General features: G+C 39.7%; 1 protein-coding gene across 5 annotated transcripts in view; it reads right to left on the reverse strand.

The window, feature by feature from the left end:
* Positions 1 to 26,282, reverse strand: part of NBAS (NBAS subunit of NRZ tethering complex) — a 367,149-nt gene that overhangs the window by 152,374 nt on the left and 188,493 nt on the right. For 4 of the 5 annotated variants that reach the window (XM_086700060.1, XM_086700058.1, XM_086700062.1 and 1 more), the window contains 6 exons: positions 23,959 to 24,061; positions 19,572 to 19,801; positions 16,359 to 16,471; positions 9,958 to 10,089; positions 4,789 to 4,902; positions 110 to 267 (listed from right to left, as the gene is read on the reverse strand). In XM_086700060.1, coding sequence (XP_086556186.1) covers positions 110 to 267; positions 4,789 to 4,902; positions 9,958 to 10,089; positions 16,359 to 16,471; positions 19,572 to 19,801; positions 23,959 to 24,061 — 850 coding nt within the window. The remainder of the gene's footprint in view (positions 1 to 109; positions 268 to 4,788; positions 4,903 to 9,957; positions 10,090 to 16,358; positions 16,472 to 19,571; positions 19,802 to 23,958; positions 24,062 to 26,282) is intronic. The other variant, XM_086700059.1, reaches the window with a different exon arrangement.

Below are 26,282 nucleotides of genomic sequence, written 5' to 3' on the forward strand. Positions count from 1 at the left end.
GCTATTTTTCTTCCGTGTTATTTAAGAAAACAATCACAAGATCTCAGATCCACACACCCAACAAATCAGATTTCGTACAGTTTGGGAGTGACTTTACTGGAACACTTACTTCTGTCTGCAGACTGCTGCTCGCTGCCAGGAGAAGTTCGATGCTGCCAGGAGGGCAATGTGTCAAAGCAAAAGCCATGAGCTCCTGGCGCGTGGCCAAGTCCTGGTAGTTTTCTGACTGTCCCAACTGGCTACAAACATCCCAACTCTTAGAATAACCTATAAAACGAGCAAGAAAAAACAAACGGATTTTCACCAGAAGAAAAATCTCCAACCTAACATGAGAAACTCAGTGGATTTCTGCTCAGGTCTTGTGTCACCAAAGCACAATCTTGGTCATTAAGAGACGCGTAACTTTTTTATACGCAGTAAGAAACACATAAGGATCTAAAGTAAAGTAGAGAAGAAATACTGGGCTGGCTTATTATCCAGAAAGGTTAGCAATATCCCACCTGTTTTTCTGATAAACTCTGTTTCCTTTTAGAATACCTGACGAGGACTACCCGTCATCTACTTAGCTTTGACAGTGAGTAAAAAGCTAAGTCAGAGATCTGAATTCGGAAGACCTGAGGATACAGCCCAACACTGCTATTTAACACTTGTGTGTGCCTGAGGGAGTCCCCGATGTCACAGCTCCTTTACTACCACAAAGGGACAGTAATAATGCCTTCCTCCTTGAGTTGTTGAAGGATTAAATCACATTTATAATTAAAAGCCACTTCGTAAACTTGCCAAGTGTGAGAAAAGAAAAACCATTACAGGCAGCTACACAGACACATTCACTTTATAGAAGACAGAGATCCAAGGACAGCGCAAGGCACGCTCTCCGTCGTGGCACTAAGCAGAGATGTTTGCTGCACAATGTTATACTCCAGTAAAATATAGTTTTATTTGTCACTGAGGGAGTTCTAGTTTGAAAGGGTTTGTTTGTTTTTTCTAAGTACTAAGTTCCATTTTGAAAGGGTTTGCTTTTTCTAAGTACAAAGGCCTGGGTCCAGAACAATTTCTCTAAACATATGAAGTAAAAATCCAGGTACTACGCCTTACGGGAATAAAATTCTTTAACAAAGCTCTCTAAATAATTTTAGAATAATACACGTTTTTTTCAGACAACCATAATTATTCTGAACTTAATGTTACAAAGTCAATATTGGTTAATATCAATAGTGGCTTAATAACTGGTTAATGTTAATACTGGTTGGTATTCTGAATGTAGGTAGCTTTTATGAAACGGATTTTCTAATGCTGATATTACAAACCACAGTGCTTTCCCCTAGACTCTTAAACATTTTCATAGATGTACTGAAAACGATTTTTTTCTTTGACCAAATATCAGGCTCTGTTGAAGCTTCTTCCCAACGAGGCCTACACCTTGGCCTGGCTGAGCCTGCATACTCCAGTTTCAGCAATAATCCTACAAAAAAGTCAGTTTAGAGAGAATCTCCCACCCTTGACAACTGATCATTGCTGATATGTGAGCAAATTCCCCATCCCTCATCCCTGATATCTAATCACCCTGGCCTGCCTTCAACAAGAATCCTGTTAAGGCAGGTCAGAAAGAATGCCACGAACCTTGATGTCTCGTGCTAACTTTCCACCCACTGACCCCCTACCATGCTCCTTGGCTTTAAGTCGCCAGCTGTCTTTCTCGTATTTGGCATTGAGTCTCTTCTCTCTCCCTTAATGCAATAGTTTTAACATCTATTGCAAAAGTCCTGAATAATGTCTTCCTTACAATTTTTAAGAAATGACAGAATATTTTTCTTTAACGGTATACACGAAGTGCAAAACTCTTAAGTGCACGCTCCATGAGTTATTACGAGGTGAAGCACTACATTTTTAACCACTCGCTATGAAAGCAAAGACACTAGGTAAAAAGATACGCTTGATTTTTTTTGTTTGTTTTTTAAATATGAAATTTATTGTCAAATTGGTTTCCATACAACACCCAGTGCTCATCCCAACAGGTACCCTCCTCAATGCCCATCACCCACTGTCCCCTCCCTCCCACCCCCCATCAACCCTCAGTTTATTCTCAGTCTTTAAGAGTGTCTTATGGTTTGGCTCCCTCCCTCTCTGTAACTTTTTTCCCCCTTCCCCTCCCCCATGGTCTTCTGTTAAGTTTCTCAGGATCCACATAAGAGTGAAAACGTATGGTATCTGTCTTTCTCTGTAGGACTTATTTCACTTAGCATAACACTCTCCAGTTCCATCCGTGTTGCTACAAAAGGTCAGATTTCATTCTTTCTCATTGCCAAGTAGTATTCCATTGTATATATAAACCACAACTTCTTTATCCATTCATCAGGTGATGGACATTTAGGCTCTTTCCATAATTTGGCTATTGTTGAAAGTGCTGCTATAAACATTGGGGTACAAGAGCCCCTGTGCATCAGCACTCCTCCATCCCTTGGGTAAATTCCTAGCAGTGCTATTGCTGGGTCCTAGGGTAGATCTATTTTGAATTTTTTGAGGAACCTCCACACTGTTTTCCAGAGTGGCTGCACCAGTTTGCATTCCCACCAACAGTGCAAGATGGCTCCCGTTTCTCCCCATCCTCTCCAGCATCTATAGTCTCCTGATTTGTTCATTTTAGCCGCTCTGACTGGCTTGAGGTGGTATCTCAGTGTGGTTTTGATTTGTATTTCCCTGATGAGGAGTGACATTGAGCAACTTTTCATGTGCCTGTTGGCCATCTGGATGTCTTCTTTAGAGAAGTGTCTATTCATGTTTTCTGCCCATTTCTTCACTGGATTATTTGTTTCTCGGGTGCAGAGTTTGGTGAGCTCTTTATAGATTTCAGATACTAGCCCTTTGTCCGATGTCATTTGCAAATATCTTTTCCCATTCTGTCAGCTGCCTTTTAGTTTTGCTGGTTCCTTTGCAGTGCAGAAGCTTTTTATCTTCATGAGGTCCCAATAGTTCATTTTTGCTTTTAATTCCCTTGCCTTTGGAGAAGTGTCAAGTAAGAAATTGCTAGGGCTGAGGTCAGAGAGATTTTTTCCTGCTTTCTCTTCCAGGGTTTTGATGGTTTCCTGTCTCATATTCAGGTCCTTCATCCATTTTGAGTTTCTCTTTATGATTGGTGTAAGAAAGTGGTCCAGTTTCATTCTTCTGCATTTTGCTGTCCAGTTCTCCCAGCACCATTTGTTAAAGAGACTGTCTTTTTTCCATTGGATATTCTTTCCTGCTTTGTCAAAGATTAGTTGGCCATACTCTTGTGGGTCCAATTCTGGAGTCTCTATTCGATTCCATTGGTCTATGTGTCTGTTTTTGTGCCAATACCATGCTGTCTTGATGATGACAGCTTTGTAGTAGAGGCTAAAGTCTGGGATTGTGATGCCTCCTGCTTTGGTCTTCTTCTTCAATATTACTTTGGCTATTCGGGGTCTTTTCTGGTTCCATACAAATTTGAAGATTGATTGTTCTAGCTTCGAGAAGAATGCTGGTGCAATTTTGATTGGGGTTGCATTGAATGTGTAGATAGCTTTGGGTGGTATTGACATTTTGACAATATTTATTCTTCCAATCCATGAGCATGGAATGTTTTTCCATTTCTTTGTATCTTCTTCAGTTTCCTTCATAAGCTTTCTATAGTTTTCAGCATACAGATCTTTTACATCTTTGGTTAGGTTTATTCCTAGGTATTTTATGCTTCTTGGTGCCATTGTGAATGGGATCAGTTTATTTGTCTTTCTGTTGCTTCATTATTACTGTATAAGAATGCAACTGATTTCTGTACATTGATTTTGTACCCTGTGACTTTGCTGAATTCACGTACCAGTTCTAGCAGACTTTTGGTGGAGTCTATCCGGTTTTCCATATATAATATCATGTCATCTGCAAAAAGTGAAAGCTTGACTTCATCTTTGCCTATTTTGATGCCTTTGATTTCTTTTTGTTGTCTGATTGCTGATGCTAACACTTCCAACACTATGTTAAACAACAGCAGTGACAGTGGACATCCCTGTTGTGTTCCTGATCTCAGGGGGAAAACTCTCAGTTTTTCCCCATTGAGGATGATATTAGCTGTGGGCTTTACATAAATGGCTTTTATGATGTTTAAGTATGTTTCTTCTATGCTGAACATAAAAAGATATGCTTGAGCTTTCCTACATTCAGAGACAGCTACAGAAAGCAGATCATTTAGTAGAGAGTCTATGATCAGACAACATCACTTCCTACCCCATGGGGGAATATGTTCTTTCATAGTGAAATTATTCTACACACACACAGACACATACAAATCTGATCTTCCAGAGACTGGAATTTAAATTTCAATATAGAAAATTTTACGGTTGCAGACTACTTCCTAACTTCTCAAGAAAAGTTTGAAAAGCACTATGTTATCCTTTTTTAAAAAAAATTAAAGACTAGAAACATTACTCACAAATCATAGATAATTCAAAAATTTCAAATTTTCTTTTATATAATACATGAAAAGGCATTAAAATATTTTATATAAAATTGTTCTTAAAATTATGAGCATATTTTTAATAGACAATGGAAAGCAACCAAAATCTCAGCTAAAATACAACCCCTGAGCCCATTAAGTACTTACATTAATATATAAGCACAAAGAATACAGACTGATTAGTGCTCATAAAAGGTTTCTCAAGTCTTTTGAAGAAAATGTGCCTGGCTTCCCAATCAGGCCAATTGATTTCAGAACAGACCTTTTCCATTACTCATCATGCAAAGCGGACCTGGGCAAAGTGTTAAGTAATTTGTCTATTTCACCTGTGGCCATCAGCTCCTGACAATGCACATTGGCTGCTTTGTAGTCATGGAAACGAAGTGCTTGTTCCACTAGAAGGATCAGAACCTGTCCACGCCTTTCTTCTGGGTCTTCACCTATAAGCACATGCAAACAACTTAATGATTATGGCAGCATCAATTAATAAAACAGCTCATTAACACTGTATTTTGAATTAATTAAAAAATAAAAGGTAGAGATTAGACTGATTTTTTAAAAGATTATAGGACAAATGTCAAGGCAACTTTGACCTTCCAATCTATTTATTAATCCTGGAATTAGCTCTCATTCTCCTAAGAGATCAATGATCAGTATCAGCCCCAGACCAACCATTCCAACCTAAGTGGGGAGAGAAAAAGTTTTCCTCCCAGTAGTGGCATTAAATATTTTGCTATTTTTTTTTTAATATTTTGCCCTTTGAATGTTCTATTTCTGATTATAATTAACAAATGACAAATACAAAGAGGGGAGCCTTAAACACACAGTAAATTGGTTATAACTTTATGGTTTCACTAACAGTACTATCTTTTATTTATCATAGTAAGCATGCAGGCTCTCAGAAAACATACCAAAATTCAGTTTACGGTAACACAAGATCTTAATCTCTCAAAAAGATTCTTAGAAGTCAATTTAGATGTGATGTCCTTCTTTGACATCTCTACACTTTCTTCACGAAAAAAGTATGGCTTAGGTGACCTCCTACATGTTTCTTCACTTTTCATTTTCAGAATACCAATTTATTGGGATTATTGTTTTAAAAATCTACATCTAGTATCAGAATTTAAGATCTCTCAAGACAGGGGTCCCTTCCCTTGTTAAATTCTCAGTACCTCCAAGTCATACATATAATTGGGGTTCAAAAAAAATACTCAGTGAAATGAGCAGAGATTCTATTATAAGTCAAAGTTACAACATAAACACAATTTGTACACTTAGGCAAAAAAAAAAAAAAAAGTAAACAAGTTATATTTTAATCAAGTAATGAAACTTTAAAATTATTTTCAATATTTCCAAAAAGAAAAAGGAAAAATGCAATGATCCTTGCATTTTTAAGCTATAATGCAGTTTGGAAGAAAAAGTAAACATATCACAGAAAGGTTTGAATGAAAGTTTTAAAATATGTTACCATTAATCTCCATCCTGTATTTCACAGATTTAAAATCCAAGTATTGGCCTAAGCTAATTGAAAGACATTAGGTTTTGTTTTTTTTAAGAGAGGATAGAACACTATGATTCATAATAGTATTATTATAACAACAAACCCATGTTCTGTAACACTGACACATAATACTGGAAATGGAACAATATGCACAAAGTTTCTCAAAAATACATGCACATATCACACTTAATATAAAACCTATTTCCTAGATAATCCTCTCAAAATGTTTGCATTTATTCAGAATATCTAAATAAAAAAATGAAAGGACCAAGGGTGATTTTTTTTTTCATAAGACAGCTTGGCTAGGTGGCAAAGATATTTTGCAGATATAAAGCCTCTAGTCAGCTGACTTTAAGGATCCACTAATTACCATCATCCAACAATAACAAAAAGGTGGAAAGAAAGGATAAGAGTAAAGGATTCAAAGTGAGAAACTTCTTAACTGTGAAATCATCAATAAATTGTTTCACTTCTTTATCCCAGTTTTCTCACATTCAAAATAAGAGTCATATCTTTGCTATAAGGGCAGTAACAAGTAACTTAGATAAGAATAAAAGCATAAGGGGAGGATTATTATTGTAGTTAATGTAAACTTTTACATGGAGATAGGTTAAATGGTCACCTTCAAGTCCAAAGTTCAAATATTTAACTGTTTTTCTTTCTAGAAAGTTCCAATCTGAACAGGTGGATTAGTGGGAAAACATAACCAAAAACAGCCTAAAAGAATGATCTAGAAAAATATTGCAAACAAAACAAAACAAATTCTTAACAGCCAGGAGTATAGCCAGACAAGACATCTATTAAAGGAGCTCTTGGGTGGCTCAGTTGGTTAAGCATCCAACTTTGGCTCAGGTCATGATCTCATGGTTCATGAGTTCAAGCCCCGTGTTGGGCTCTGTGCTGACAGCTCAGAGCCTGGAGCCTGCTTTGAATTTTGTGATTCCCTCTCTCTCTCTCTCTCTCTCTCTGTCCCTCTCCTGCTCATGCACTGTCTCTCTCAATAACAAGTAAACATTTAAAAAAAAAAAGACATCTATTAAAATGATTCTGATATTTAGTCTGAAAGAAAGAACATAAATGGTGTCATGATAAGGCTTTGAGTATATGAAATATAATTTAAGCCACATCCACAATTTCTCTGACACTCCTTTCTAAAGATGGAGCACAGTGACCCTCCCACTGACAGGGACTGGTTAGTGATTTACTTGACTAGACTTCGAAGACTAGGTCATAAAGGACACGAGGGCTTCCTCCTCAGTCTCTCATGGTTCAACTGCTTGAGGAACAATTAGGTGTCATGTTGACAGAACAGTTAAGGAGCCCTATGAAGAGGTCCATGTGGCAAGGAACTGAGGCCTCTTGCCACCAGCCAGGAAGAAACTGAGGTCTCTTCCAACAGCCCAGTGAGTAAGCCAGCTCAGAAGCAGATTATCCGGGCCCAGTTAAGCCTTCAGGTGGGGCCCATATGTATTTCCCTCATACTTGGGAGGGCCCATGTGACTGCCTCCATGAATAAGACACAATGGCAATGAAACTGCCCAAATTCCAAAGCTGGATTAGACAACTCCATGAAGCTTTTTCTGGTTTCTCTCGGAACACTGACTCTGGGACCCCTCAGCCATCACGTAAGAAGTACTGGGACTCTGAGGCCACCATATGGAAAGACCACAAGGAGAAACCATAAAGAGAAGAGACAAGGTCCTGACTATTTTATCCCCCAGCTATGTAAGTCTTCCCAGACCATGTGCCAGGCATGTAAGTAAAGCAACCTTTGAGATGAACCCATCTATCCCTCGACACTGAGTGCAATTTCATGAAAGATCCTGAACTGCCTGGCTGAGCCCAGTCAACCTCCAGAACTGGGAGAATAAAAAATCAAATGATTTTGCTTTAAGTCACTAAACTTTGGGGTGGTCTGTAAGGCAGCAGTAGATAACCAAACACCCTGTGTGCTTCAGATCAATGTCACCAGCTTTGTGATTCCTTTCTTAATTACCCTCCTCACTGGGCAAAATATTAGCATTGCCTTTCTTCCAACCTCTGTAACATTTGGTTGCAGAAGCCAGGTACACATCATGTCCTGTGTTGCAGCATAGTTATCTGCTTCCTCAGCCCTCTAAGATTCCAAATGCCAGGAGGGCAGAAGCTGCGTCGAACAGAACTTTGTATCCAAAGTACCTAGCAGTATTACTTTACCTCTCTGTGCTTCCGCTTCCTCATCTGTAAAACGCAGGGAACAAGAGGTTGTTGTACATCACCGAAGAGCTACTACGTAAAAAGGAGTATCCGGGCACCTGGGTGGCTCAGTCAGGTTGAGGATCGAGCCCTACACTGGGCTCCACACTGAGCATGGAGCCTGCTTAGAATTCTTTCTCTCCCTCTACCCCTCTCCCCAGCTCACGCTTTCTCTAAAAATTATAGTAAAAAAATTTTTTTTAATGTTTATTCATTTTTGAAAGACAGAGACAGAGCACAAGCAGGGGTGAGGCAGAGAGAGAGGGGGACGCAGAATCCGAAGCAGGCTCCAGGCTCTGAGCTGTCAGCACAGGGCCTGATGCGGGCTCAAACTCACGAACCGCGAGATCATGACCTGAGCCAAAGTCGGATGCTCAACCGACTGAGCCACCCAGGCACCCCTAAAAATTATAATAAATAAATTAAGTGAATGACTAGTACAGAAGGGGACTGAAAGAATGTCAGTCAATACCATTTAAAATTCCTACAATTTACCAAGATCACTGATATTCCTGTTTCGTGTCAACATGACACAGGACAAAACGGGAAATTAGTCTTAGTGGATACATAAAAATGCTGGCAGTATCCCTGAGCTGCTTCATTCGTTTCTGTGAAATTTCCTTACGAAAATGTTCCCTGATGAACAGAGCACTTCAAAGTTTACGAAGTGCTTTTATAGGCATTAACTCCTTTGGGGATCCTGTAACTTGGAGGGTGAAGCAAGGGTATCATTGCCAGTCACCAGAGACAACAGCTGGAGCTAAAGCCACTTTGCAAGCGTATGGGACAGTGAGGACTGAAGCGGTTTTCTGACTCCCTGCCCCCACCCTGTCATCCAAATGTCTCACGATGGGTGACAGGTCCCAAAGCTGCAGCGGGCCTGCAGGTAAAGATGCTAACTCTCTGCTTGCAGAACTAGAAGAGGACAATGACACAGGACAATTTACTAAAACTGTAGCCCTTAAGAGTAAGTCATTTATATTAAGATTTAAAAACATTTATAAATGTATGTCCCCTAAATATACTAGATATATATGTTTTTAAAAGTTCAAAATATAAACAGAAATCTCACTTACTTTTGAGCCTATACTATGTGGTTTGGACAAGTCTAACTTCAAACCACTGCTTATAAAACATATGGCCAACAACTGTTTTTGTGGAGATAAGCTTAAGTCAAAAATACAAAATTATTAACAGACTCTGGTAAGCAGAACAGTGTGGTTAAAGAAACATGAAAGAGTCAGAAAGACTCCTCAGAAGTCAGGCTCTGCTATTTAACCCTGCTGAGCCAGATATTGGACTTCTCTGATCCTTAATTCTCCTTATAAAATGAGAAAAATACCATCATCACCACCATTTAATAGGAGATGAAGTAAGATCACCTATGTGAAAACCCCACCAAACAGTAAATGCACGCATTTTTTTAAGAAATTGTTCAGGTTCAAAAACGCCACACCGAATCTGGGCACCGAAAGTGACCTGGTAGGCCTGACCTGTTCTACACTTAAGCTTTCTGGTGATAAATGCTAATCCTGGCTGCTACTCTTTGTAGCATCCTGAATGAGCCTGTCCTCATTTAAAGGACCAGCAGATCAGTATGGGTACCCATTTTTATAACGTGCCAATCTTTGTAGAGAAGACAAATCCTTGCTCAAGAACAGCTCCCTGACACCTGGAGGTAGATTTTCTGACTTTTGCCTGGGATGATGGCAAGAATAACACAGAAACCCTACTCTGCAATTTAGCATTCAAAGCTTACCTGCTACCCTCAGCAAGTCAGCAAGGCCCAGAAGCTTGGCGGACTGTCTGTAGCATGTGGGGGATTGGCAGATACACTCCTTGATGAGGCCGATCCGATCAGAGCACAGTCGCACTAAGGAAGAGAGACATACTAAAGACTGGTAACCAGGGACATCACGGAAGAGTGTCATGACTGTCCAAGTTTTAGGTAAGTGAACACAATGAAAGCTTTCAGCCTCCAGATCAAAAAGAATTAAGACACAATTGTTTTTAAAAAATTACAATTGTTGTTGCTTTTGAATAAATAATGTACAGCTTGGATCTTTTGTCACCCAGCTTCTGAAAGAGTGAAGGCGCTGATGTTCGGGAGCTATGACAAAGCGTCACCTTTTCAACTGCCATGTAAGGCCTCGGAAAATTTTAAAGAATTCAGTATCTGTCTCTGAAAACGTCAGATACTTCCTATCACACCTGCACCCCCATTCACCTAACCCCTCCACCCCAAAATCCATCCCATATTCCAAACATCTATATTTCTACCGCCATGTCATCACCCCTGTTTTTAAAGGGCAGGGATCTTTCAAGTGCTCACAGTTCCAATGTATTAACCTTTCTCCAAACCGGCCCTATCTTCTCACTTAAGACAGATATTAGGAAAATAAAACATGTCTGATCACAGTGATTCACACTATAAGATAATTAAGGACACTTAAAGGGAGAAAAAAGCTTCACCAAAGAGTATTATGTATATGCTACGAAGAGATGTTTTTTTACTTAAGGGAGAGGTATCAACCTTTAAGAAGCATGTCACTATCGGGGAGGCCAGGCCCCCATAATTACAACAGTAGGAACTATAATGACAGCAGCTGACATTCAGTGAGTATGAGCTATATCCCAGACACTGTCGTAGGTAATTTACATATATTAACCCTACAAGGCAGAACTTGTAAGGCAGATGCTATTATCTTCAGAGGAAAAAAAGGTACAGAAAGGTCACTGAAAAAGTGATGGAACCAGAATTCAACCCAGTTCCTTAAAATGTTTTTCATACCTTCATTCCTTTACCCATTCCCAAATCCAGGGCTTTATCCCATATATTCTGGGTTCTCCCAAAACTTCTTATAGGTAAGTGGCAGGGGGTCCAGGGGTTGGCGAGATAAAGGAGAGAGGTAGTAGTTTTCTTTGGAATGGGCCCTTTTATTGTACGTTTTCATTATTATTTAATTTCAAACTTACAGAAAAGTTGCCCGAATGATACCAAGAACTCTGTATGTTTTGCCAAGAATAACCACTTGCTAATAATCTGCTCCATTTACACATGCACGTGTGCAATCATGCAGGTGAGCACTCCCTCTCCACACATATACGCACATGAATGCCTGTGTGCACACATGTGCGCGCACACTCACACTCACACCTGTTTTTTCTGAACTACTTGAGAATAAGTTGCATATATCGCATCCTTTTATTCCTAAATACTTGAGTGTACACTGGGTTATTTTAAGAGGGCTATTCATGCATCTGCTAGTACAGTAATCCCTTGTGGCCTTCACTATAAAACAGAAGGTAGACGTAGACTTCAGTTCCTTGCTTCACAATGAGCCGTGCCCCAAATACCCACCTGACGTTAGACTTAGGCTTGGTCATGTGATTTCTGTGGCCATATGCCACGTCTGAGCAAATGTTTAAGAGTCACCGTGGGATCCCACTCCTTATCTTCTTCCCTCCCATGAGAACGCCACTTCACAAAGCCAAGCTGCAGAAATGCCAGTGTGCGAGAACTCACCTTCTATTCCATGGCCCTGAGGCTTTCGAGACTTTTCCTATAGCACAGGCTAGCAAAAATTAACTGATACAGCGTTCTTCAAACTTTTCTCAATCAAAAAATTGTTTTGTTTTTTTCTTAACATTTGCTACTGTTTTACGGGTTTTCCTCCTTGTATGTATTTTAAGAAAATGTATATTACTACCTCATTATTTCAGATGCAATTACTATGAGAAAGGTACTTTCTGCATGTTTCTCATTTGATTTTCCAAATAAAACCTGCCCTACTGAGATCTCATGGTCAGTCTACATATGTAAGAACCTGGGGTTTCTGTACACACTTTTATAGCCACATTTGATGAATGCTGGTTCTCTCGGGGAAACCCTGGTTTCAGTAACTCTAGTAAGCTGACTTCCTTACTATACAGCCATTCTTTCTCTAGTTCAATAAAATCAAAGTTCTCCTTTTTCAGTTTTCTAAACTGAAGTCACACATAGCAACAGATCTTCATTTTCTCTGAAGTTCCAAGTTTGGTTCTTTGTCTGTTTCTTGCCCGAAGCAAGGCATAACTACTAATATTTTAAGGACATTAAGTAAATTTGCAGAGTGGAATTCTAATAGAGTGCAATTGCCTTATTCAAACGTCTTTTTACTTTATTTATTTCTCTATTTTTTGAGCCTCTGGACAATCACTAGACCAATTCTCTTTTACTGCTTATTGTAGGACATGCTAAATTATATCTCAAAATGTGATTTCTTGGTTAGGCAAATTCAAGACTTAGATGTTATTATATTTCTATGAAGGAAAGGAGTCTCCGACACTTAAAATTCCTTTTCAAATGGAATTAATGACCATGAAAAAGATATGCATGTATGCATCTTTTAATAGTTGAGGATCCCTCATTTTCCTGTGGATCTCACAAATATAGATCCAGTGTTTTAAACGCACACACACACACACACAATTATAACTCTCACAGACACACACACATCTCAGACATAAGAAGCTCTTACCGACCAGCTACACACATGCCAAACGCTCTCATCACCACCTTGTAAGGCACAGACAGGGAATCATGCCCAACAAACCACAGATGCAAAATACCACTTTCAGTCGCTCACGAATGGCACCAAATGTACACAACAGCACAGGCAGTTACTCGTGACATTGCTGAAGTACAAATCTGAATTGGACAGGGGAAGAAGGTGACAATATGCAGCAGTCACTTAGCCGATGAGCAAGAACACCGGAATTTCCTTATTAAATCTTTTACTTTCACACCACTTCATCAGAAGAGTATGGTCCACTCTTTACAAACACAGGCTTTTGTACCAAACTATCTAGCTTTGAATTCTAGCTCCATCTCTAACTGCGTGACCCTGAGCAAGCTATTTAACCTCCTCTATTTTGATATCATTATCTGGAAGTTGGAAACAATAATAGACACTACTTCATAGAAGACTTTTGAGAACAAATACATATACTTAGAACATGAAAGCTACTCAATAAATGTTAGTTGTATTACTACTACTGACATATGCACAGAAATACTTGTGAAGTATGAGATCCTCTAATGTAAAAATTCTCAATGTTTCAAGACAGAGTTTTCAGGTCTATCTACAGAATATTGTATTATTATCTCCAACTGAGGAAGGGGACATTCAAAAACACGAAGATGCCACAGGTCACAAAGCTCAGAGCAGATGAATCAGAATTTAAACTCCTATGTGACACTCGTGTGACTCTGTCTTGTTATCGGTGTTAGTCCCCCCGAGTCAGAAGTGTGCCCTATTCCCTTCATCATTTCAGTTCCTAGAATAGGGTAAGAAGCTAACTTGGGTTTTGAATGGAAGGAAAGCAGAGTAGGAACACGAGAGTGAAGAGATGGTGGGGAAGAGGAACAACGACAAGCAGGTAAGACCACTCTAACTCCACCACCAATTAGACACTAGAACCTCCATGTAAAATAACAAAGATGACACTTGATGCTTGCACGGTCCTTACGATATCCCAGGCACTGTGAACACATGGCCTTCATGTCTATTAGCAATTCTAGAAGTTGTTTATTAGCATCCCCATTTTGTGAATGAGAAAACCTAAACAAAAAGAAAGGTGAAATACGTGTCCAGTCACTAGCTGGACAAAACCGGCTATGGGTGGCTTTAACCACAGTGCTGTAACACTGAAAAGTGATTTACCCTACTATAGAAAACACGGGGGACAACTGAAATATCCCACATCTGCCCATGTGAATATTAAGAATAATTTACATAAAACATGAATTTCCAAATGATGGGGAAAAGCACACACGTGTACACACACACACACACACTCAAACGTAAGGAATCATTTTTACATGCTATTTCTGTTCCTGTTTTCTATGAACTCTTTAAGTGTCACTCAGTACCCTTAGCCTTCACTTGGTGACCAGTACCAACTCCTGGAGTATAGGCCAAGGCTTCAAAACAAAGCAGAGTGACAAAATAAACTATGTACGCTATAAAAAAAAATACCAGGACCTTAAGTGTTTAAATACCAAGTTATGTGGTTTGTCCAGTATCCCTGATGACTACAAAAGCAGCTTAACCCTAAGTTGTATCTACGGCATAAACACAACACACAGGATACAAACGCAGTATCCCGTGTCCCCATCCAGAAAATTTTCTGACATTCATTCCAACAGGAAGCTCCAAATCAATATATCAAGCTGGAAAGCTGTCAAGACATGAAAGCAAACGTCCTTCTTAAAACACTCTTCAGTCAGGAAATCTCTCAGAAGTAACAGCAGGATAGCAGGTTCAGTCGCAGGTTCTCAAACCCATCAGATGACGTGCAAACACTGCCAGCAAAAGTCCTGCTAATGGAGCACCACGGAAGATTACGAGCTCGATTTGTTCTTTCAATTCAATTGAACGAATTCATTTGCATTTGGGGAACTGCAAGAATATGTTTTTGTATTACATCAATCTGCCTGGATTAAATAAGCAGCTAAAATACACTCATAGACAGGGGCGCCTGGGTGGCTCAGTCGGTTGAGCATCCCACTTCGGCTCAGGTCATGATCTCACAGTTCGTGAGTCCCAGCCCCCGTGTAGGGCTCTGTGCTGACAGCTCGGAGCCTGGAGCCTGTTCGGATCCTGTGTCTCCCTCTCTCTCTGCCCCTCCCCCTCTCATGCTCTGTCTCCCTCTCCTTCAAAAATAAATAAACATTAAAAAGAATTTTTTTAATAAAATACACTCATATACAGAGTCAAAGCTATGAGGGCTTGGCCCAACCAGGGCAAAAGTTTCCTAGTGCTGTATACTCTCCCGGGCTGACGGGCTGAACACCTCAACTGAAAATATAAGTGTTTCAGGGGAGACAGGTAATGATTTAAGACATCTCAGAATAAAATGAAAATGTTTTTTAGTAACTCTGATGAATCTTCACAATTTTAAAAAGCTTTGAGCTCAAAAAACACAATTTTCCAGTGATTTAACAATCTCCATAAATGTACTTGTTTAAGATGCTACAGGATATGTATAATCACCTAGAAATTACTTCCAAACAATAATATTCAAGGTAACACAAATACTACCTTTTTCAAGTCTAATAAATTTATCTGACAAACTCTAATTTGTAGTAAAACTACAATGGAAACCCACATGAAAACACGAGAAGGTCTCAACTGACTTCTATCCCCTAAGATCCATCTGACTCAAACCCTACACAGGACAAGGACACCAAGGAACCTGTAACAGGACACCACTGTCCAAAGGTACAAGGAGTTTTAAAAAAGAAGAAGAAGAAGAAGAAGAAGAAGAAGAAGAAGAAGAAGAGCCGATGCTAGTGAAAATGAATCAAAAACCAGAGACAGAAACAACTCAGCTATAGCTTCCCCACTCCCAATTCCCAACATTTCCAGGTTTAAGAATAAAGATAAGAAATTACATGGAAGGCACCAAGCATACTGCTAATGATCAAGCTACCCGCTTTATTTAGGGCACGGAGGTCTGGAGTTCAAGGCAACAGAAAATCTATCTCCCACTTGTCACGTAAGGTTCAGGACACTAGGAGACACACACTATCCTCACCGCACAAAGTACATAATGATCACAAGTGACTGTGTATCAGCAGGCTTGTCTTGGGTGGTACTTACTCAACCTGTACATTTAGGTAAAAGAACTTGAGCATTGTTAAGATATCACTAGGAATTAAACTCTAAGCAAGAGCTTCCTGTCATTCTTCCTTTTAAAAAAATAGTATCAACTTAAGAATAGTCTGTACTGAGCATAACAAAATAAACTATGATCATGTACAGCTACTTAAATGTATGCAACTGAAACAAAATACAGAAAAACTGCATCATCAAAAACTGATGAAGATCTGAAAGTCTATCTGTAATCCCCCATTTCTTTTTGTTATTATCCAATAGCCTCACGGCTGTTACTAATGTTATTCCTTTTAATGGCATAACTGAGAACTTAAAAAATAAATTCATAGTAAGACATCGGCTCTGTTTTTTTTAGATATCCACTTAAGATTTCATTTGAAAATGGGGCAGAGAGTAGGATCTATTGCTAATGGATTAAATGGCCAGAGGTAATGCTAATAATTCAATGCAAAACAACTGAATACTAAGTTAATAATGCAACACTAAATGGAAAATTCACCTTGCAAAGGCAGGATCTTTACCCCAAATTCTTCAAGACATCCAAGGGCTTGGATAAGATCGAGCTCCTCTTGAATGGCCACAGGTCTATCTGTTATCAGCTGTAAGCAGCACCTAGAGGAAACAAGGTAAATTCTGTTTTGTTTTTTTTTTTTTTTTTTAAATAACACACGTTTGGCTAAGTTGCCTTTCTGTATTCAACAATGTGAGACCCAACACACATTTATCAAATACTCACTCCACGCCAGGTTCTGCTAGATGCTGTCTATTACCTTCCTGAGTCCTCATAGCAATCCTGTGTGATAGGCAAATAGCATCACCTCCTTTCTAAGGAAGCCAAAATTGAAGCTCAGAGAGGTGAAGTAAGTCGCACAGGGTTATGCTGATAGTAGGTAATGGTACCACAGTATGAAGCAAAATGTGTTAACTCTGCCTTTAACACTCTTTTTACTGCTGACTCCAAAGGTGATAATCATACAGGAAAGGTTTAAAAAAGGAGACAGATTTCAGGTAATTTCCACTTATTCTTCTAGGGAAAACAAACATCTTGTTTCGGTGACAATTTTGTTTCCCAAAGGAAAAAAGACTAACCTAAGAAACTGCACAAAGGACATTTTTCTGATCAGAAGGAAGAGTCTGTTGGTAATGCAATAGTGAAATGAAAGCGAAACAGGAGAAAGTGACTTTGCTAAACTAAGAATTTGTGATACCCTATGGAGGATTTTAAGCAAGTTTTTAAAAATCTAAACAAAGTGTCCTTAATAAATATTTTAATTAACCAACTTTCTGAAAGGTGCATGTGGAAGGACATTGAGACACAAGCCTAGAAAGACTGGTAGAGATCAGGCCAGGAAGGGCTAATGGTGCTAAAATCATGGACCACCTGATGAAGATCCCATGGCTCCAGTACCCATCTGTATGATGGATACAGGTCTACCTTGCTTGCAAAACTTTAAAATTTAAATAAGATGAGCACTAACATATACTGCTGACTCAAGAGGAAAAGCGACAGAACCTTGTGGTATCTACCAAAATTCTATCTTTGAACTATCTTTGAACCCAGGAATTCCCAGTTCTAGCAATTTATACTACAGGCAGACGAGCACACGCCCACACATAAGTAGGGATGTTGAGTATCATGGTGTTTTTAAAATATAAGAGGGACACCTGGGTGGCTCAGTGAGTTAAGCGTCCAACTCTTGATTTCAGCTCAGGTCATGATCTCATGGTTCATGAGATCCATGTATCAGGTTCAGGAGCCCATGGCAGGCAGGCTCTGTGCTGATAGTACATAGTCTCTTTGGGATTCATTCTCTCTCTCTCTGCTCCTCTCCCACTCATGCACGTGGACACGCTTTCTCTCTCTCAAAATAAACTTTAAAATATAAGACAATGCATTAAATCACAAGCTAATCAAATAAATTCTAGAAAGTCAAACAATGGAATATTCTACAACCATCAAAAGAGAATGAATCAAGCCTACAGGCACTCATGAAAAAACCTTCAGAATAGATTATAAGTGGAAATAACAAGATGCAGAAAGGTATGCATCCATTTGTGACTTAAGAAGAGGGTAACGTTCAAGAAGATATTTTGGAAAGATACATAGGAAAATGACTTAAAAAGATAGCTAAGGGATAAAGTTAGGGCAACAAGAATGAAGAGAGAATTATCAGAAATATCCATTTTTCTATTGTTGAATATTTTTATCTCATTGGATGTATTACTTCCTCAATTAAAAAAACTAGTTCAGTGGTGTCTGGGTGGCTCAGTCGGTTGAGTGTCCAACTTCAGCTCAGGTCATGATCTCATGGTTTGTATTTGAGCCCCGCACTAGACTCATTGCTGTCAGCACGGAGCCCGCTTTGATCCTCTGTGCCCTCTCCCCCCACCTCCTCTGTCCCTCTCCTGCTCATGCTCCTTCTCAAAAACAAATAAACATTAAAAAACTAGCTCATGATAATTTAATCAATAAGAATGTAAGGGCTATTTTCTATATTAAATATTACTGTCAACATTTCAATATACCCAGCCTTACAGATCATAATCAGTCTGGTGCCACCTTACACACACATATGGCATCTTTTCCAAATTAACGTGTGTCCTTGTGGGAGAAAAAGGGATGGGATGAAAGGGAAATATCAGAAGCGTAGATTTAAAAACAATCTCTGAAAACTCCTGCCAAAAAGATTTAGGTCAAACACAACTCCCAGTTTTAAAAGCTATTCTATTTGATATTTTCATCGTCTGAAATAGAAACACAATCCCTTAGGAGAGAAGAAAAAAAAATTTACTATTTTTAACAACCTGTCAAGTCCAATAACACGGTTTGAGAAAACATGGTTCTCTCTGTAATAAGATATCACTGGTGGGGGGAAAGTTTCCTTTAAGCTTTTAGCTACTAGTCATTTGGGGGGGAAATTAATCTAAATAGGTACCACAATCACTACAACCAAATTAATTCCTAATGGGCCTAAAATTTCTATGTGAAAATATAACTATCAAAGTAGTGAAAAACAACATGAAAAACTCTTATAATGGTCTTGGGAATTAAAGGTCTTTCAAAGGATGACACACAAGATAGAAACTATAAAAGAAAACAATCAAAATCTTTAAAGATTCTGAACAGCGATTTGAAAATCATACATAATAAAAACTTGACAATGTGGTTAAAACATGTAAGAGATGCAAAGGGTAAATGTCCTTTATGCACAGAAAGCTCTTAAGAATCAACAGTAAAAAGATCAACACTAAATCTCCAGGACAACAGGCCAAAGAGAAACAGAATTCACAGTCCAGAAATTTCCACCTGGAAGGGACTTTGAAGCTTTATCATCTAATCAGGTCCCGCATCCCCAAACAGAGCAAAGTCATGCAAAGCATATGGCCATTGCCTAAATGTGCTAAAAATTTCCAGAACTTGAATTTACAGGCCATCTCATAAATCCTTTCTAAGAGAAAAGATAGACAATCTTACAGATCATCAGCAAGAAAGACTGGGAAAGTATGCTGGAGAAAAGGGGTCACGGGAAAGCTGATGAATATTCATAACGTAATTATCTTTCTGTATTCAAGCAATAAGTAACTGTGCCCCGTGGAGGACAGTCAATCTGCGCCTGTGGTGATATATTTTGTAAAGAACAAAACCAACAGTGGAGTCTGTGTATTCTGACTTCCCCCCTCCCTCTTCTGGAAGAACGTGGAATTACTCTACCTGGCCAGATCCATGCAGCTATCAGTGAGGCTGGTAGAAGCGTTAAAGTACTCTCTGCTGGCGGCCAAAACCAAGTCAATACTTCTTTCATAACTGACCCTGCACTGGGTCTTTCCTTTACGGGCCGCGCTAGCTGGCGGATTTACCGAACAAGCACTGCAGTGCATCATGTGACCAGCTAAGTGGATATTTTCAAGGCGACTGGAACACAAAAGGCTTTCTGTAAATATCTGGGGGAAAGAAGAAACTGGAATTAGCCTCAAACAGGGCAGATACAGTGCTTCTCAAGAAAACGAAGGCTCTGATATCCAAACGAAATAGATTAAAAAAACATTCATCGTACAGGTAGCAGTTGCACAAGTGACACTGAACGCACTAAATGGCAAGGAAGTATGCTTTAAGTGGTTACTTTTATGTCATGTGAATTTTACCTCAATAAAACAAACTCATCTTTTAGGAAGAAGAAATCGTTTAACTGAACGCACTAATAGGAAGCATAATACAGTTGACCCTTGAACGACACAGGGGCAGGGGTGCTGACCTCCCCACGCAGTCAAAAATCCCAGTATAACTTTTGACTCTCCCAAAACTTAACTTCTAACAGCCTACTGTTAAGTGGAAGCCCCAGTGATAATATGGACAGGTGATAAACACGTATTTTTTATTTACTGTATTCTATAACTATTCTTACACTAAGGTAAGCCAGAAGTAACATTAAAATCACAAGGAAGGGGCGCCTGGGTGGCACAGTCGGTTAAGCGTCCGACTTCAGCGAGGTCACGATCTCACGGTCCGTGAGTTCGAGCCCCGCGTCAGGCTCTGGGCTGATGGCTCAGAGCCTGGAGCCTGTTTCCGATTCTGTGTCTTCCTCTCTCTCTGCCCTTCCCCCGTTCATGCTCTGTCTCTCTCTGTCCCAAAAATAAATAAACGTTGAAAAAAAAAAAATTAAAAAAAAAAAAATCACAAGGAAGAGAAAACACATTTACAGTACTGTACTCACCAAAAACAAAAACAAACCCGTGTATAAGTAACTAGACCCGTGTGTTCAAGGGTCAACCATACCTCAATGTGTACAATGAACATTTGAGTCAAATATCTGAAGTTCATGTTCATTAAAAACAGAATTCCTTAGACCTACTGTCCCATACTCAACAGGGCCTACTCTGCTTAAACTATTTATAGTAGTTCAATTTTTAAGAGAAAATCTCTGAATATGACACCTATAATTTATGACTGCTTAATGCATCTGAATTCAGGCTTACATACTAGCCAAGCTGCAAATATAACATGGACTTTTTTTTTTTTTTCCAATCTGCAAATTAAAAACTATTGAAATAAAACAAGAGCCACTGATAGAAGGTAATCATGCAAACACTGTATTCTACTAGGCAACTAATAGCATCAATATAAAATTTACTGTATAACTGAGATTATGTACTTATTACTTAGTCCAAAAAAAGTCTTAAAGAGATTCCTTTAAATTTACACTAATAACGTCAATATATAATTAGTATAACAACTTCCCCAAGAATATTCTTCCCTCTTAGGACTCCTCTGTAGGATAAGGATAGCACAGAAACAGAAGCAAGAGTTGAAAAAAGTAGATTTCATGGAGAATAGAGTTTTCTTACAATTAAGGCGACTACCCAATTTTCATGGGATCCCCTCCTTTTCCCTTGTTTCTAGGCCTCTAGGGAAGGTAGTATTTTCAGACAGGCCTTTATTGAAATGACTGATAAGGATAATATTACTAATATCTACATGGGATCTGCTATAAAATACATATTGTGACAGAAAGCAAATTACCAACAAGCAGCTGTAATCACTTACAGGTGACAAGTGAAAATGGCTTAATCCAAGGGACCCAAATGACTTAGATATGACAGTTTCTCTATTCCTTTGCGTTATTCAAGTAAGCCATAGAGAGTTAATGCCAAGTATTGAAAAATATAATTCACTCACTCTAAAATTTGAAGTTTTTGCTAAAATAAACAATATAGATTTCTGCTCTACCTGCTGTATCGAAACGTTTAACATTTTCAAAATTGTGCCATTGAGCTTTCGAATATCTCCCAAGTATTGTTGAAAACTCCAACATAATAGCCAAGAGTCAGTAGGATAATATAGCATAACTTAAAAGGTACTAAAATAGTATTTAAAAATGTAAGTTTGAAAAAAAAATGTAAGTTTGCCAAATCTGTATTACCTTCCTCTATAACCATTTCAAAACTGTTATAATATGCTTTCAAATGTTTTCTCTAAGAACTGAGACTAATGGGGGCGCCTGGGTGGCGCAGTCGGTTAAGCGTCCGACTTCAGCCAGGTCACGATCTCGTGGTCCGTGAGTTCGAGCCCCGCGTCAGGCTCTGGGCTGATGGCTCGGAGCCTGGAGCCTGTTTCCGATTCTGTGTCTCCCTCTCTCTCTGTCCCTCCCCCGTTCATGCTCTGTCTCTCTCTGTCCCAAAAATAAATTAAAAAAAAAAACAAACAAACAAAAAAAAAACGTTGAAAAAAAAGAACTGAGACTAATGGCCAGAAGTCATTAAAATATCAAAGTCTAATAAAAAGGTGTTAAAATATAAAACAATTCAATATGTCAAGCTGTTATGCAATTATACAAGAGCTAGTTAAGTGTAATATACTTATTGCCAATTTGCAATGAAAATCAAAAACAGGAAAATGACAAAACAATGCCATCCCAACTTAAAAACACTACTGCAGACATATTCATGATGGTTAGGTTTTGGATCCCATGTGAATATAGACTTTCTCCTGGAACTGGATTTCAAGTTTTCACTTTAGACACAAAAGGGGAAGCTCCTGGCAGTTATATGTACGTGGTCTGAGACTATAATCATCAATGTAAACTCCATTCTCATTCAAGCATTTTAAAACCTGAAGTTCAAATATAAAACCATTTCTTAACAGTCTATATTAGCACTGTTTTGTTAAAATCACCTTGAATAAAAATGCCAACCAATTTCACAGAATACAGACCTATATTTATAACTCTCATCAACAGGTCATGCTTTGCGATGTCAGAGCAGAGCAACACAAGAAATATTCTATACAATTTCACGTCTGGTTTACTGACAGAAAAACTCAAAACAGGAATCTGCTTTTAAACTATCTCTCACTAAAAGTGGGTTAGCTGGATCATTTTTCCACACGGACTATGAGTAATTGGGTGGTATGACACATACCTTCCAAAAATAATCATTCAATCCCCTGGGTTACATTCCTAAGTCAACTAGCAACCATATCTTAAGTCTCCTTTGTGTTCTGGACATTCTAATAAGCACCGGGGCACAAGAGGATGAACATGAATACAATAATGCCTACCCTAGGGGCCCATGACCAAAGGGAAGAACCACATGTGGAAACAAGTTACCGCATTTGAAAGACCATAACAGAGACAAGTTACATGAAAGGACAAAGGAAGGCATCCTAGAGGGCATAATTAGTGAAGTGAGTCCTAAAAATTACCAGCAATTTTCAGATAAAGGAAAGAGGGATATATCCAGGCAAAGGGAACAATGCCGGCAGAGTCACAGAGACGTGAAGCCGCATGGTGCGTGCAGAGTCAGGGCAGATGTGGTGGACGTAGCGAACGACGGGGTACACGGCGACCCTTGCGTGTGCAGAGTAACACAGGGGAGAGCGGACGGGAAAGCTGGTGTGCTGTGGCTTTCTCTGCCACGCTAACAAGCACGGCTACTTTCTGATGCTGAATGGAGCAAGCAGCAAATGTGAAGAAGGGGCGCGTCACGAGAGGATGTGTTTTAGAAGAATGCTCGGAATCAGTGTAGATGAGAAATCTGGAGGTCGGGAGACAAGAAGAATTACAATTTAGCAGAGATGAAGACAGGACAGATTTGACAGACCTTTCCCAGGTACATCAAATACGCTTTAGTGACCAGCAAAACTGAGAAGTGAGAGGAGACAAGGATGTGTCCCTTGGCCCCACTGGGGAGGAACGCACTGGATAACAAAGACAGGGAAGACAGGTGGGGAAGCGCTCAGCTTGGAGAGCACTACCAGGGCGCCTGGCTGGCTCAGGCCACCAAGCGACAGGCTCTTGATTTCAGATCAGGTCATGATCTCATGGTTCCTGAGTTCAAGCCCCGCGCCGGGCTCTGAGCTAACGGCACAGAGCCTGCTTAGGATCCTCTGTTTCCCTCTCTCTCCGCCCCTCCCATACTCTCTCTCTCCCCCTCAAAAATAAACAAACTTGGGGGAAAAAAAGAAAAAAAAGAAAGCACTACTCCCTTACTCAATAGTATTACTTATAATGAAGCCTATGGTCATCACCTTTGTGTCCGATAAACACACTGTAACAACGAAACCTTCCGAATTAAGAGGCAATAATTCCCATGTGTAGAGTTACCTCATAGCAAGCATCAGAATCCAGGCAGGTGTAAACATTCTGCTGCATAGTTAACATGTCCTGCAACAACATTCTCCAATGAGACTCAGTGACGGGAGGCTGCCTGTGGAGGGCGGGGAGGGAGGGAGGGAGGGAGGGAGAAGAGGAGCAGAAGAAGAAAGTAACTCATGAAATCTCTCTTCGATTGGCCAAAAGCAACAAACAAACAAACAAACAAAACCATCGGTGTCACCATTCTATGTGCCACACAACCCGCAAGTGATCAACAGATATAATCTCATTTGAATTTCCAGGAAACAACTTGGATCCGAGGAAGAGTTGAGCGGCTCTGCATCAATGCTAGAGGCTTCCAGAGCTGCCTCAGTCACAGGCCGCCTACACTCCAAACCGGAACAGCATTATGTGATAACAGCAAAGCTAAACAAGCTGTGAGTTTCTGAGACAAAATAAAGCACAGCAAGATGTAGCAGGGACAGCACTTGGACACCAGAGTACTATTGCAGATTCATCTTCATCATACCGCAAGGCCCCACAGGGGATGCTCTGGACCCCGCCCACCCCTGGTGTCCGTCGAGAGCCTGGCGACCCCAACTCACCAGCAGGGCAGCGCCAGTCGCTCCTTCCAGTGGGGTCCCTGCGGCAGTCCACAGAGCGACCGACCGGGCACTACAGGGGTTATGCTCACCCGGGTGACAGCCCAGGTGCCAGGCAACAGAGCCTTAGAGATTAGTGGCAGGAGCTGCCCTGTTGGCCTCAGGAGGAAGTTTCATGCCCCACAAGAATCAGTATCTTTCATAACAACTCCATAGGCACAGTTTTCAGGGTCTCCTCAAGGACATGTCAGTGACCACCCTCAGGAAAGCCCAAAGCACAAAGCCCCTCTCAGGTTTCCCAGTTCCTTTCCAGTTCCTCCGGGTCAGAAGCAATTTACCAACCAGGGATCAGTTTTACACAACCAATGAGGCATGCACAATCTCATTGATCAAATACCATCTTATGTTGGAAACCAGGGTTACAGAGTTTGAGAAGTCAACGGTTCACATGGTCTTGCAGCAGGCCAAAGGGGTTTGTTAAAAATTTCCCTAAGAATCACATATTAGCTGCATGATTATGAACACTGAATGTTCCTGAATTTCAGTTTCCTCACTTAAAAACCCATCTTGGAAAGTGATAAAAAATGGAGATTAATTCTTATAAAACACAGGCATTGAAGCAAGATGTTCTTAAGTTTAAAAACAAGCTCAATCACCTATATGGATTTGAAGAGGTCTCTGAATTTCTCTGAGCTACAGATTCCCTTTTTGTACATTGTGAGGATTAACTGAAACTAGAATGTATGAAGAAACACTCCCTCCGTTTTTCTGGTATAAAGTAGTATTCAATAAATGTTAATGAATGAATCTGAAAGTTACAAACACATTTCTTTGGTTTCTATAGTTATATACACGATTGCTAATATTGTTTAGCAGGAAAGAGAAAGTTCTGTAATTCTCTCTGCCTCCCCCAAAAGTTCACCTTCGTTGAATATACATGAATTTGGAATCATTATTTGTTTACTTGCTAGTCTTGTCGTTCTACATAATCATGAATCTCATTGTTTGAAAAGGGCAGGTTTTGTTTTATTTTGATTGGCATTTGTCATAAACCAACTGACCGTTTCTTTACCACACATCTTCTCCCTTTTTAATGCATGAAGAACGGGACAAATAGACTATTTGTGTATAATATCATTGCTATAGGGAGAGCCTGTGTTTGGGATCACTGTCGTCAAATCTCTGGTATCTAGGAACTTTTTCACCTAAAATTTTTTATAAGCATATGTTTCATTTGCTTACAGTAGCTTGTATTTATTACACAAAACATATAACTTGTATCCCATATGCAATAAAGCATAAGAGAATGCATTTTTCCCCCAGAAAAAAAAATGACACATTTGCACATTTTCCAGGATCATCCCTGAAATGTGTCCATTACTTAGACCTTGGTAGGTTGAACTCTGTGGCTGAACTTCAAAGAACTGGAGGGCTCTTTCAGATTTGGCTTGCAGGTAAATAAGTTGCAAAATGGGGGCGCCTGGGTGGCGCAGTCGGTTAAGCGTCCGACTTCAGCCAGGTCACGATCTCGCGGTCCGTGAGTTCGAGCCCCGCGTCGGGCTCTGGGCTGATGGCTCAGAGCCTGGAGCCTGTTTCCGATTCTGTGTCTCCCTCTCTCTCTGCCCCTCCCCCGTTCATGCTCTGTCTCTCTCTGTCCCAAAAATAAATAAAAAAAAAAACGTTGAAAAAAAAAAAAAGTTGCAAAATGTTTGAAGTGAGTGTCCATCTTGC

This window comes from Puma concolor, chromosome A3 (assembly GCF_028749965.1).
Source record: "Puma concolor isolate L17-30 chromosome A3, mPumCon1.1.hap2, whole genome shotgun sequence".
NCBI lineage: Eukaryota > Metazoa > Chordata > Mammalia > Carnivora > Felidae > Puma > Puma concolor.